Source organism: Sinocyclocheilus anshuiensis, unplaced genomic scaffold, assembly GCF_001515605.1.
Source record: "Sinocyclocheilus anshuiensis isolate Anshui unplaced genomic scaffold, SAMN03320099.WGS_v1.1 scaffold1823, whole genome shotgun sequence".
NCBI classification, from domain to species: domain Eukaryota; kingdom Metazoa; phylum Chordata; class Actinopteri; order Cypriniformes; family Cyprinidae; genus Sinocyclocheilus; species Sinocyclocheilus anshuiensis.
This window is the reverse complement of record NW_015549711.1, coordinates 416,789-430,679: the sequence shown is the minus strand read 5'-3', so window position 1 is coordinate 430,679 and position 13,891 is coordinate 416,789. Positions and strand designations below refer to the sequence as shown.

The following is a 13,891-nucleotide window of genomic DNA, read 5'->3' as shown; positions in this document are numbered from 1 at the left end:
TAACATGGCAAAAGAGGAACTCCCGTTCACAAAATTCAAATCACAAATAATACTACTGATGAAAAAGAACGGGTTGAATGTTAACTACTTTCGTTTCCATATAACTATAAACTACGATAAAAGTTCATCAGCATGCATTGATTAATAGCATGTTGTAGCGCAAAAAAAAAAAAACGTGCTCGTGCAGCCAACTGAGAAAGTTAATAGCAAAAGAGCGACCAGTGGGAAGAATGAGTCTGGAGCCCTGAATTGCCCAGCTCCCTCTGTCAATGATCTAGCACCCCCTCAGCACCTGCGTTCAAAATTATCTGGTGCCGCCCCTGGTACATCGATGTATTTTTTGAAAAGCAAAAATTAAGTTTGTCCAACTCTAAACTCAGTCCCCAAGTAAATTAGGTTATTAAATAAAAAACTAGCAAAACGAGTTGCACGGTGTCCCCACCACTTTTCAACGCAAAGTTACGCCACTGTACAGAGCATATTTTGATTCTGCGTTGTGCTTTTGTGTATTTTTATAATGCCTAAATTCATTTAATTTTAATCCCACCTTAGAGTAAGCGATAATCAATACTCAGAACACCAGACTGGAGGTAAAGACGTTATGATTGTTAAGCCAAATGTTTGGTGTTTTACATTCTACTTAGAATAGAATTTAGTAGAAATACAACATTTAACAGAGAGAATACTTCCAGAGTTCAGTCAGAGAGCAAGAGCCAAAAGAGCGAGAGTGGAAAGTTACATGGGAGGACGCCCATAAGAACGTTTGACACCAGCAATCCTGCAAGGAATTAGATTTGTTTTCCCCCACCCTACGTTCCTCTTTCTTCTCTCCTCTATCTCTCTCTGGCTTTCACTCACAATCATTCATCATTCTCTCCTCCGCTCCATCACAGTTACTCTCCGTATGGCTCTCTCTTTTTTATTCTATCATTCTAACTCACTCACCCCCTGTCTTTCTCTATTCTCCAGAGGCATTTTTTTTGCACTGAAAGTGTTATACTTTTTGACCTCCAGAAGTAAAACCAACATTTGAATTGAATTGAATGGAGTCTGAAGTCCCACTTTAAGTGAAGTAGTTGAAGTTGCTGCTGAATTTGCAGCTATGACGGAATAGGCTCATTTGTCTTAGGACGTGGGTCCCCAAGATGAACCTGCCTGGCATTTGGGTCATGCTCACAAGTAGGTGAATACATGTCCCTCGTATAAAGACTGTGTGATTACGAACTTCTATTAACTGGTTTAATAGGATTTTTATGTGAGTTTTTGTTTGTGGGTGTTTGCTAGTCCGAAGGTAGGTCGGTGTGTTAAAGAATTGATAAGCCACATAATAAGACAGTCTGGCACAGTCCACATGCTCCAACTGAAAGTCGCCTTTTGTACGGTTCAGGAAATCTTATATAAAATGATGTAGGGAGTTTAGAAAAGCAGCACTGGATGCTCAGACATACACACACTCAAACATCACCACACAAAGCAGCGTACAAAAAACTAGCTCAGACATGGCCATTTTTATTATTTAATAATGTTTCTTTATTCAGTGTTGTTTTGTTGGACAGATGAGTCACTTTCGGTGAGAGGTGGATGTGTGTGAGGACAACTGGCCAAAAATCTATTAATTTTAATGATTATTTTGAAGGACATCGGAGTTTTTATTCAAGGAAAGGCCGGTTATTATGTTGTGAGTCATATTTTAATTCCAAAACGGTCTGGACGTATGCTCAAAAAGGTGGACATTCAGAGTTTTTGCAGGTGAATGTGAAAAATGTGTGTAATTAGGCCATAGTATGGATGCAGTGTTAGGTTTAATTGAGTGTATGTGCATGAATGTGTGTTTATTTGTGTGTTCTTTCTGTGAAACGTCTCCATCTGAATTGTAAGTCTTTGAATGTATTTTCAATTAGGTCTTCAGGTTGGAAAATTATACATGTCACTGGCTATGTTTACATGCACAATTTTTGGTTCAATCGGACTGAATTCATTCCGATTGATGAATCTGAATGTAGTGTTTACATGAACGCTAAAGAAAGTGACCGGGTTGATGTGCGTGTTTATATGTCACAAGCTTCAAATCGGAATTGATTTTTCTTTACATGCGCACACTGCACAAATATAGAGCTTCTCACTGTTTGCACATAATAACCACTCTCCTACATGGTTCATTTATTCGTTTTTAACAGCAGAATTTAATATTTATTAATTTACGGATAAATATACATATAAACCGCTGTGCCGTGCTGCTCATATTTATCACACAGTAAAAATGCCCCTCCCAGGCCCAAAACGGGTTGCCTGTGGATGAGAATCCAAAACAAGGACTGGTGGGAGGTTGTCCTGCTCCACTTCACAGAACCGCTCGTTCTGCGCGTCATACGTCATTATGCTATTTCTATTACACATGCGCAGTACTTTCAGTTTCGGGGGTTCAATCTGATCGAGTGTTTACATGCACTCTCAATCGTATTAGAAAAGGAATAAACCACCCCCTTCAATCCGATCGAAATTTCATTCCGATCGAGCTCAATCGGATCGATTAAGGTGTTTACATGAAGGTTTTTCAGTCTGATTGAGCCCTCAATCCGATTACAAATGGATTATTTGGTTGCATGTAAATGTAGCCAGTAAGAAATGTTATTAATGCTATCAAAAACAGTAGCATTTAACACTAGTACAGAGATCTGTAGAACAAGTAGGTTACAGAATGAAATGAAATATGCAAACACTGGCCATGAAGAAGTCTATGCTATTTCATGCAGTACTGAAGTTACATTTTCACAAAGACATGCTAAAAATATTCAGAAGAGCACTAGACAAAGTAATCATCTATATACCAATGCTTATTTATGAAAACTGTAACAATAGATCATCATTGACCGTTCATGATTATGCCTAAAATGACTTTTTGCTGAGTTCAAAAATCAGTAACAACTCTACATATATTTGAGAACTTCTGAAGAATTGTTGAAAAATTGCACATTCTTACAAACTTTCTAGAATTTATCTTTTTTTTTGGAAAAATATTGTTGTAACCTATTGCAGTATTATACATTTGAAATACGGATAAAAGCATTCTGCTAAATTAATAAGCCTAAATGTTATCTCAAAATCCAAAATATAGAAAGCTCTTTCTCGATCTGGCAAACTTTAATCTGATTGGCTAGTTTTGCATAATTTCAGAATGCTTGAGTCTGTCTCAAAATCAAGTGATGTTTACAACAGAAAAGGTTGAGGAAGAAAACATTACGGATTTGCCATGCGGTCAAATTAACTAGATATCCACGAGTTGTATACAGTTTGCTTGTATGTCTGTTCAATTACCAGTATGTATTACTTTAGATGGAAAAAACGATTACAAAATCAAAATAACACAGTCTTTTTTTATACAGACCTTCCGATAAACCTGCCTCAGCATTTAAAACCAAAACAAACTGTGAATTGCTGACATGTCAGTCAGACAGTCTCTTCCTGTCTAAGCAGACAGTTCTTGGCCAGAATAAACTAAACAAGATATTCAGAAGTCTGGGACTGAGGTCTAAGATAAATATAGAAGAGTAACCTCTATCAAAATTCCATATTTAATGGCCAGGAGGTGTTGGTTTGAACCATTGGGATGTGGCTAGCTGCTTTTAGCCCTAGTTAATTTCCCCCAAATCATCTTTGCTTCGTCTCTTGTGTGACTCCTCTTCGACGTAGTCACACACGAAGAATGAGCGATGATGAGTCCTCCAGGATGGAATGTCATGAGGAGACTGTGGTAAATTTGATCTGGTGCACACAACTCCCTTAATGGCAGACAGGTTATATTAAAAAGATTGTCCTCATAGCTGATTCCACATCTCTCAAAGCCGTCTGTCTACAAAAGCTAATAACTGCGCTATAAAAGGTCTCATATGTGCAGCTCCTGGAAGCTCAATAATCTCTTACCCCCATTAGTCAAAATGTGTCCAGTAAGTTCAAAGGAAAAATGTATGCACAGAGAAATACGGTTACCGAAAATTAGCTTCCTTACCAAGTGAATATGAAACTAGGACAATTTGTCACATTGAGAAGTGAGTGGATTTAATATGAAATCACATTTCCTTTGATTCCCTCGGCTGATGTAAACACACTTTCATGAGGTTCCTCTGGGGTCCCAGTCTACTATTATGTGCTATCATGGTCTCATCTCTGAAAAAGGACGTCATGCTTCTAAACCTATCAGAAATATTTACCGAAGCAAAGCACAAGTTGGCATTCTATGAAAAAGAGTGTGTGAAAGTACGTCAAATTTGAATGCATCTCTACACTTTCAATGTTTTCAAACCAACTCACATGGCAATACATTATTTTCAGCCCCTCCAGCTCTCGTTGCTGCATCCAGAATTCATTATTTCAATGTGGGATTGCCTAACCTAAAATGCATTGATACAGATCATTACATCATTTGGAAGAGTAATAGCAAACATAAGGAGAGTTTGAAAGTCAACACTGTTCAATTTTTAAAGGGATACAGTGGTTCACACTTAGTTCCCCCATTTGACTTTCTTTCTTCCAGGGAACACAAAAGGAAAAAATTAGCATAATTTCAGAGGTGCTCTTTTCCATACAATGAAAATGAATGAGAACAGATTCTGTCAAGTGACAAAATACAGCCATAAAAGTATAATAAAAGTGATCAGTATGAACTATATTCAAAGTCTTCTGAAATCATATGATATCACAGGGTGGCAAACAAGCTGAAATTCCTGAAAATCTTTTTCTCTGTTGCAGCACTCAAATTTCATTCAGATTTATGTACAGTATTTGCAAACATGACACATTATGCCACATTTTTTGGCAGTGATGCCAGATGTTATTGGTTTCAGTCTTCAGAAGCTATGACAGAGGAGAAAAACATTAAAAACAAAAAAATCTTTCACAGAGTTATTATAAATCTTCTGAAGATTTGGGATTCTGCAAAATTTCTCATTTTCTATTCCACAAAAAAAAAACAGGTCTTACAGGTTTGGAAGCATGAAGATGAGCAGCTATTCTTATAAATTTTTTTTTTAAATACATTCATATTGTGCATGAAAATGTTCAGCTGAAATGCATGCTTTGGCACAAATGCAAAGTCCCAGTATGGTGCAGTCTTTCACAAGACTACAAGCTTGCGGCCCAGCATGAGCTCTGGGATTGCAGATACCACGCGCCTGAGTGCCCACCTCCCTGGCTTTGTGTTGCTCTTTCATTTATCATTCAGATGTAATCATGTCAACAGAGGAACGACTGATTCCCCTCATATAAATATTTAAACTGAGGTGATGAAGAGTCTGGAGAGGTGTCCGAAAGGGTTTGCTTAATCTAAACTAAAAAAAAAAAGATATTGTCATTAGAGGAAGGTGTCTAGGGAAATAATATAATTTTAGGTTACACTTTATTTCGATTGTCCACTTTAGACATTCTATTAACTATAAGTAACTTTGTAACTACATGTCAACTAATTCTCATTAATTTGCAACTACATGTCTACTAACTATCAGAGTAGACTGTTAGGGTAGGTTTAGGGTTAGTAGAATAAGTTGACAAAGAAAGTGTTAGAAGATATTAAGCAGACAGTCTACTAATACTCTACTAACTCGTGACATGACATGTGGCCAAGTATGGTTACCCATACTCGAAATTAGTGCTCTGCATTTATCCCATCGGGAGAGAGCACTGTACATTCACTCCCCCCACCTACAATCCCTGCCAGTACGAGACTCGAACCCACAACCTTTGGGTTACGAGTCCGACTCTCTAACCATTAGGCCACGACTTCCCCCACGACTTCCCTAACTGCAAGTTGACATGTAGTTGCAAAGTTACTTACTGTTTAAAAAAGTAGTCTAAAGTGGACTATCGAAATAAAGTGTTACCTAATTTTATTTCTACCTACTATTCAGGAGTTTTTTCTTTTTGTCCAGAGTGACCTAAACTAAATTGGCTGTACCTGTGACAGAGTGCAAATGAAACTAACACAAATCAAGTGTTTGACAAGAATGAAATGTTAAATGATAACAGATTTAGGGTGTGCCGATATGATCTGAATTCCAGCGGCATTACTTATGAGACTTCACACAATATATTACGACAACATGTGTCATACACTTCTTTACAATCACTTCAAGCAATCTGTCTTTGAGTCTTCATCTTTCATCTTTCTATCTCCCCTTTTCTAACATCCATTTCTCCCGTTGTCCCCTGACATCTTCACTCGTCCCTTCACCTGTCTCTTTGACAGTGGCATGAAACTCTTGGGGTTGGTAAGTGATTGCATGTTCAGGAAAAGTGACCCCCTCCGCAACTCCTCATTTCTTCCTTCTCAACCTTTCCCCCATTTGATTTGTGAGATGTGAACTTGTCTCAAGCCACCTCGTCTCCTCTCGCTTTATTCCGTGGAGCTAAACTCCCCCTCAGCCTAGAACATTCTGACAGATGTCTGTATATGTGTAGTCCTGCGGTTTCTAATGCATTTCCTTTCTTCACATAGAAAATATGTCTTTATGTTCCAATAATTTCCCCACAGTTGCATCAGAAACTAGATTTTTACTTGTTGTGAAGAAAATGTGAGTGGTTATTGCCCATGCAAAAGTTGCAAGGGTCTTATGCAGGGTTGCCAGGGTTTCACTTGCTTGTACAAATGTTGCTAGGGTGTACGCTTGCCGCGATAGACGGTGATACCGGTGATACCAGTGTTAAGCCGCAACACCGGTTACGTCACTTGCCCACCGCGTCACCGACCCCCACCGTCGTTTTGATTTTTTATAATAATAATAATAATTTAGTTCAGCTAAATAACAGACACTACAAGTAAAAACTGAACGCGGCTGCTCAATGCAGTTGAACGACAGTTACATCACAGATCAGATTTAGTTTCTCCAGTGAGGAGAGTGAGTCGAGCTGACTGACAAGAAGAGTGGGGTGAGACAGACAAGACGATCGCGGCTGATTTAGTTTTGAAACGAAATGCATAAGCACCTGTTTGGCAATATTTTGGATTTTGAAAAGCCTGTTGACTTTTGCCATTTATCTAAGGTGATTTTGGAAGTTTTTTTAAACATTCGTTTCTTATTTAATTGGTTCCACATTGTTTGCTGATTTTTACTTTATTTAAACTCTGTGTCATTTATTTATTTTATTTGACATCAAGGTGTATGCCGTGCCTCCAAGCTTTCTTACTCGTTTTGCTAATTAACCTTCTTCGTTTCTTATTTATTTGGTTATATATTATACATGTTTACTTGTTTCCAGTTTTGTACATTTAAACTTTATGCAAGTTATTTGTTATTTTATATTAGGCATAGCTTGCCCTATAGCATGGCGTTATTTTATTTGTTTTGTTAATAAAAGTTCTAAGTTTTATATATACGTTAAAGTGAGTTTGATGTTGTATTTTGTTGTTGCATTCAAGCAATTGATGCCTAATTGCCGCTAATTCGAAAGTGAAAGTAAAATGCGCACGGCGCTTTTAAGCTATTTAAAAGCGAAGGAATGCGAGGAAAAGAGGGAACGCCCCCGCCCCAGCGGTGATACCGGTATTACCGGTGTTGTCACACGTCGATTAACCGGTGGGAAAATTTCCTCACCGTCACAACCCTACTAGGGTGTTGTGGGTGGTCAGCAGGGTGTTGCTATGTGGTTGCCAGGTGGTTGTTACATTTTCTGAAAAATATACAAGTGGTGCTTGCCAATCCAAAATCATGAGAGTAATATAGGCGGCTGCCAGGGTGTCAGTGTGCTAGGGCTGCCCACGACTAAAGATTTTTCTAGTTGACCATTAGTCATTCATTTAAGCCATATGTCGACTAACTGCATGATCATAATATTAATTTAAAGGTGACATATCACAAAAATCTGACTTTTTCCGTGTTTAAGTGCTATTTTCGGGTCCTTGGTGCATCTACCAACCCAGAAAATGTGAAAAAGAACAACCCAGAAAATTATTTTGGTAAGCTTTTCGTTTTGCAACTCGTGTGTTTTTAACATACACTTGTTTGTATTTGACAATTTAAGCGCAGTAAGACATGAAAGAGAACTTAGTTTAGTCATGTGACAGCCGCTTTATGTGCATGTGCGCTAAGAAAACCCTATCCACCTTATTCTTCACATAAAAATAGGTGCAGCCATTTGTAAATTTTATGGGTCTTGCTTCTGGTCTCATTTGCTTCCAGCTATTTTTAGCTGTACAAAACCACTCCCTTTGCTGCCTGATACTGCAGATTGGTGTGTCTTAACATATTATTTTAGTGTATTATCTTAATTATGAACATACTGATTTGTAATGCAAACAGTTTTACCATTTACTGTACGTTGTTATTCTTCTTGTTATTTCCCTATAGCAGCTAATGAACCAGAAGTCTCGCCATAGGCTTACTTCCGCATTTAGGAATAAAGTGGATATCAGGAGTTTAAACGGATATGGTTTAAAACGCATGATGTCCTCTCCCAATGCTCCGAAGCAACTGACACTTGTTGTAAAAGGTCAGAAAATAAATGTTTATCGTCCGCATTTTGCAAAACATTAAGACTATATTTCAAATTGCGCTGCCAAAGAAAGAGAAAGTAAATTACCGGCGCATGTGAAATGCGCTATATGGATAAACTTGACATGACTTACCAAAGTCTAACAAGCAGAAATGTGTTCAATAGAATGTGAGGTAAAATTTGGTGGACTATAAGCCTTTTATCGTCAACTAACAGTTAATATTAATATTAATATTAAATATATTAATTTATATATTTCTGAAGAAAATAAATGGTGAATTGCAAAAGTCGTTGGGGTGATGTGAGTTGTTGCTTGGGCATTACTATGCAGTTGTTAAGAGCGTTGATTTGTGGTTGTCATCTTTTCTAAAGAAAATATAAGTGGAGGCTTGGCTATGCAAAAGTTGCTAATGTGTTGTGGTTAGTCACCAGGCTCATTGTTATGCAGTTTCTAAGGTGTTCTGGTCTCTTTAATATTCCTGTCCCTGATAAATTTCAAGTCATTATTATTATTATTTTTTTTTGGTTACCGGTTTTATCATCTGCCAAGTGAAAAATGTATGATTACTTAAGTAAGCACATATCTTTCCATCAAGCCGCTCAATTTTAGGTATCATATTTGTCACTATATAGCACTAATACTGTTTGGATAAACCTCAAACCTTAAGTATGAGCTATAGCAAGCAGGACAGTAATAATTCACAAACGCTTCCACCTTCGAATTACTTTCTGAGAATGAGCTAGCAGCAAGCTGTTTCACATTTACAATCATTCTTTTTCACTGCTGCTCCAGTCATTTCATGTGTGGTCCCTATAGGGTACTGTTTATACAACATTCTCCCCAAGGTCTGTAGAACATCTTACTGACTTTAGTTGCCGCTGGACTAAGAGATTTTCCATTTGTATTGCAGAACTTTTGATGGCTGGAGGGAGGAGTTTGTGTCTACTGATGTCTGACTTCTTGGAAAGGGTTTACATGGAGGATCAAAGTCCTCAGCCTCCTACCCGTTTTATCTGCTAGCACAGCTAACCACAAGCAGTGCATGCAGAGCAAACACATGCTAGATGCTAGCTCTGGCCTGCTGGCTTCAACACTGTTTCTCCTCTTAATGACAGGGTTTAAGTGTGCAGCTGACTCAGTGGCATGGTTGAATTTTTTGGAGAGAGTTCTTTACTTATTTGTTTTCTGTATTTTTGAAAAAAAAAAAAAAAACGATACCAATAACACTTAGGCTTAGAGGGTTTGAAGTCAACATTAGATCAAAATGTACTATATTTATTTAAATATACTCTACTGGGGTCTGGTGATGGGTATTTTTTTTTTTCTTAAAAAATGACTAAGGCTGCATTTATTTATTCAAAAATACTCTTTTTTTAAATCATGGAATCTTTTGTAGCAATGTAAAAGACTTTAAATTTTACTGACCCTGAACCTTTGAATAGTTGTTGTGCAGGATTCATCATTATTCCAAAGACAAATTGTCTTCTGGATCTTTATCAAAATTTTTAATCTATAAAAATACTTTTCTGTTGATCATCAACTTGTTGGACTATTAGATATATATTAAGTCCTGGCTTGCATTTTATCTTACAGAGGTAAAATTGGTTGTGTTGTCATTTCTTAATGCTTTTAAAGTAATAATATCCACTTACTGGCAACTAATTGTCTCATGCCACCGGTTCTTTTGATAGAAATGACATGGAGAGCTCTGGTTTTTAAATTGAACAGAGTTATATTTCAATTTTCTTTTTCATCAGGACCTGTTCCCAGAGAGAGGGGAGATTCTAGTCTCAGCCCAGGACTTGAAATTGGTTCTACAAGTTGAAAGAAATCAGTAAGTAACCTCTTTAAATGACTATCTCATACACATAATTGAAGAAAAATGTATCTGATTACAAGGCACTGATGGACTGACATTTGCAAAACACCTTCACACAATCTTTGAAATTATTCTTATTTTGTTTCTTTCACACTTCTTACTGACTAACTGGAAGATTTCATAATTCCCTTCTCAGCAGTCATGAGTGGACTACTCTGAGTAAATAAAAAGCCTTTTTTAAACATTAAAGGGGTCATATGATGCAATTTCATTTTTTCCTTTCTCTTTGGAGTGTTACAAGCTCTTGGTGCATAAAGAAGATCTGTATTTCATTACACCAAATACACAAAATAATGTTCTTTTTAGCAGCATCATATGACCCCTTTAAAAATAGAGCATAAGCGCATGCTATGCAAGAGAAACATTCAAAATCTTAATATACTGCTGACAGATTTTTATTGCAAACTGTTTTTCAAATTGCTGTGCAGTTAGTTGTTGAATACATATCCATTTAAATATACAGTATTAGCAAAAAACTGCATCTAGATCCAGCTAATAAGGTGGAGATTTGGGAGTGGTGCTGAATTTATCTGCCACTGGTAAAACTGTCCAGGAAGTGTGCTGGAGTTTAGTTGAATAATGACTTGAGCTGCAGATCTTCTGAGAAAAGGGAACAGGTATCTCCATCACCTTCTGATTGTTCTGCCAAATGCTGAAATGAACCAGTGCAATGGAGTCACAGTCTGAGTCTGACTGTACTGGAAGCCTTTTGGGGATAGATTGCCTTTTCCTCCTCAGAAACGGCAGGACCACATTAATGTTGTTTGGCAGAGTAAATGTTTATTTTAACCACATATGAACCTTGCATTCCCTTGCAGTCTTGGCCAGTCTGGTTTTCCAAATGTAGGTCAGAAGAAAGGACACACACGCTGACACACATAAACACCGAGCAGCCTGACTTCCTGAGTATTGTTGAGGCTCGAAGGAACCCTCAAAGCAGTCCGGCAGTCTTTTTTGGAGTTTTTTACAAGACAAAGTACTCTCCAAGCAGGTCGAAGTGAAGGAAATGAGGAGAGTCGGGGCATAGAGGACTGGCATAGAATCTAGATCACAGCCGCATTGTAATGGGCCCAGGACATGGGAGGATAGCTTGAGAACTTTTAAATGAATACACTCAATCTATAGACTAAGCTTTTCTTGAAATAGATAAAAGAAGGCGCATTACTTGAGTGTATATGCCATTTGTCTAATTGCTTCTTTACATTGCAGGAAGCAGGAAGCAGAGCATACAGAAACTGAAAGGGCAGAAGGTGTTTGTAAAAAGGGCCATTTTAAAAGAAGCACACCTATTTTTCTGTGCACCATAGGGCAGAATAATTATAGAATTTATATATTATAACGCACTTATTTTGTATCTGGAACCGAACCCCCTGGATTATTTTATTGCTGTTTATATTTCAGTAACCAAGACAACCCTCACTGGCCCTTTTAGTAGTATGAAATACAAAGCCGAGCTCACTGACCCATCAAGTTGTGAATTCTTGCAAAGGTTGCCATTATAATCAATGTATAATGTAAATAGTGCAGTGAATCTCCTATTTACATTGTGTGTACACCTTGCAGTGTTCAAGTCACATTAGTGAAATTTTGCAGATAAAAGGTCAATTGCATTGCCAATAGTGTAGCAATGAATGAAGCACAGCTAACTTAAGTTACTTTTATACACCAAGCAGCTTTATGTTGGTCAACGCAGCAACACAGCAAATGGAAGTGCAAAAAAAACAACACATCTGTGGATGAGACTGTTAACGTCACTTTGGACTGGTTGTTGTTACTAATATAAGAGAACTGATAATACTGTAGACTTATTTAAATGAATTTATAAAAGCATCAGAAAAGAAAGAAAGAAAATGTGCTACAAAATACAAAATGATAGCATAGAAGTAAATTTGAATGAAATGCTGTAACACTTTTTCATCATAGACGCAAATATGTGTTGTGCAGCTCTAATACTCTATCCACTTCAATAAAAAGTTGAGTAAACAGATCGACAGAATTGGCATAGGCAATTTTGGTGGTTTAACCCTGAAGTCATTTTAAAACATCAGTAAAGGTCAACTTTAGACTGCCATTCTTACCTCTGTCAGCTGGGGTTAAAGGTCACCAGTCTTATGGCTGTGTTGTATTACGTGTGATCCAAAACGTGACCATAAAAACCTCCAGGCATATTTTTCCCTTATATGGAAGCGTTTTAGAAATAATTTTCTAAGTGAATATGTAGGCATATTTTGAATGGTTCTTGAATAGCTCTATTGTGTATTGCATACAGCTCTTCTATCCCACATTTTTTGTCTCTATGAGAATAACAAAGTTAGAGTCTCTCATTCTGCAAATGACAATAAGAAATAGGTACAATTTTGTGCCCCCCCCCACACACACACACACAATTCCTGACAAGTGCAAGGTTTTGGCATTTTATTCGTAGCCAAGCTATTTGTGATGTAAATGAGCATGTTTGTGTGTGTTTGCATCTGAGCTGGTATTTAATTGAAAGGCTGAGAGACAGTTTAAAGAGAGTGAATGAGCAGATACAGGCGGATGACAGGCATGCTTTAGGCAGTGTTTATAACCTGGAGTAATGAGTTTTAATCTCTACTGTGGAGGATCTTACCACATATTTTAATTACATTTTAAACTGAATTATGCAGAAGTTTGTCCTTTAACATTTGGTATTTTAAGGTACTACAGTGATTATGTCAGTCATCTCGTTTTAAGCAATGCCATTGCAGAGTGGTCTGTGGTTTCTTTTAAGGTCAAGTGGTTTGTGAAAAGGTTGCATTTATGTCATCTAATGAGCATTTTAGAGAGAGACTGAAGGAGATCATGGTGTATCAGGGGTGAAAGAGATTATTAGGGTTTATATTGCCTAATATGAGAGAGAGAAACTGGAAGGAAAGAATGATTGGAGAGAGTGTGAGCGGGAATGTGTTTGAGAAGTATAAACTGATGGTGTGAAGGAGAAAGGATAAAGAAGCATGGAGGACGAGAGGGGTTTAGGGCATGGAGAGCAGTGATAAGGAGACAGAGGATAGAGAGCTGAAAAGAACATGAAAAGGGAGATGAAGAGTCCAAACAGGTGGTTGTGGTTCAGATCCGGTGGTAGTTGAACTCCCAAGAGCCGAAGTGATTGACCTACATATTTTGTTATGAATGTTTTAATGTATTCACCCCAGAGGATATGATATTTAAAAAAAAAAAAAAAAAATTCTGGAAATGCAGCACATGTTCGGGATTAAGTCAACAGCTGTCTGTATAATTCAACACAGTCATAACTCATGAACTTTTAAAGGGGTCATATGATGCGATTTAAATTTTTCCTTTCTCTTTGGAGTGTTACAAGCTCTTGGTGCATAAAGAAGATCTGTAAAGTTGCAAAGACTAAAGTCTCAAATCCAAAGAGATATTCTTTATAAAAGTTCAGAGTCAGCCACACCTACCTAAAACGGCTCGTTCTAACACGCCCCCACATATCTACCTCACTATGTGGGAAGATTTGCATAACGCCGCCCAAATGTTCACGCAAAGAAAGA

General features: G+C 37.5%; 1 protein-coding gene across 1 annotated transcript in view; it reads left to right on the top strand.

Annotated features, from left to right (window-relative positions):
* Window positions 1–13,891, top strand: part of adam19a (ADAM metallopeptidase domain 19a) — a 104,521-nt gene that overhangs the window by 18,797 nt on the left and 71,833 nt on the right. The window contains exon 3 of the mRNA XM_016450114.1: window positions 10,240–10,316. Within this exon, the coding sequence (XP_016305600.1) occupies window positions 10,240–10,316 (77 nt within the window). The remainder of the gene's footprint in view (window positions 1–10,239; window positions 10,317–13,891) is intronic.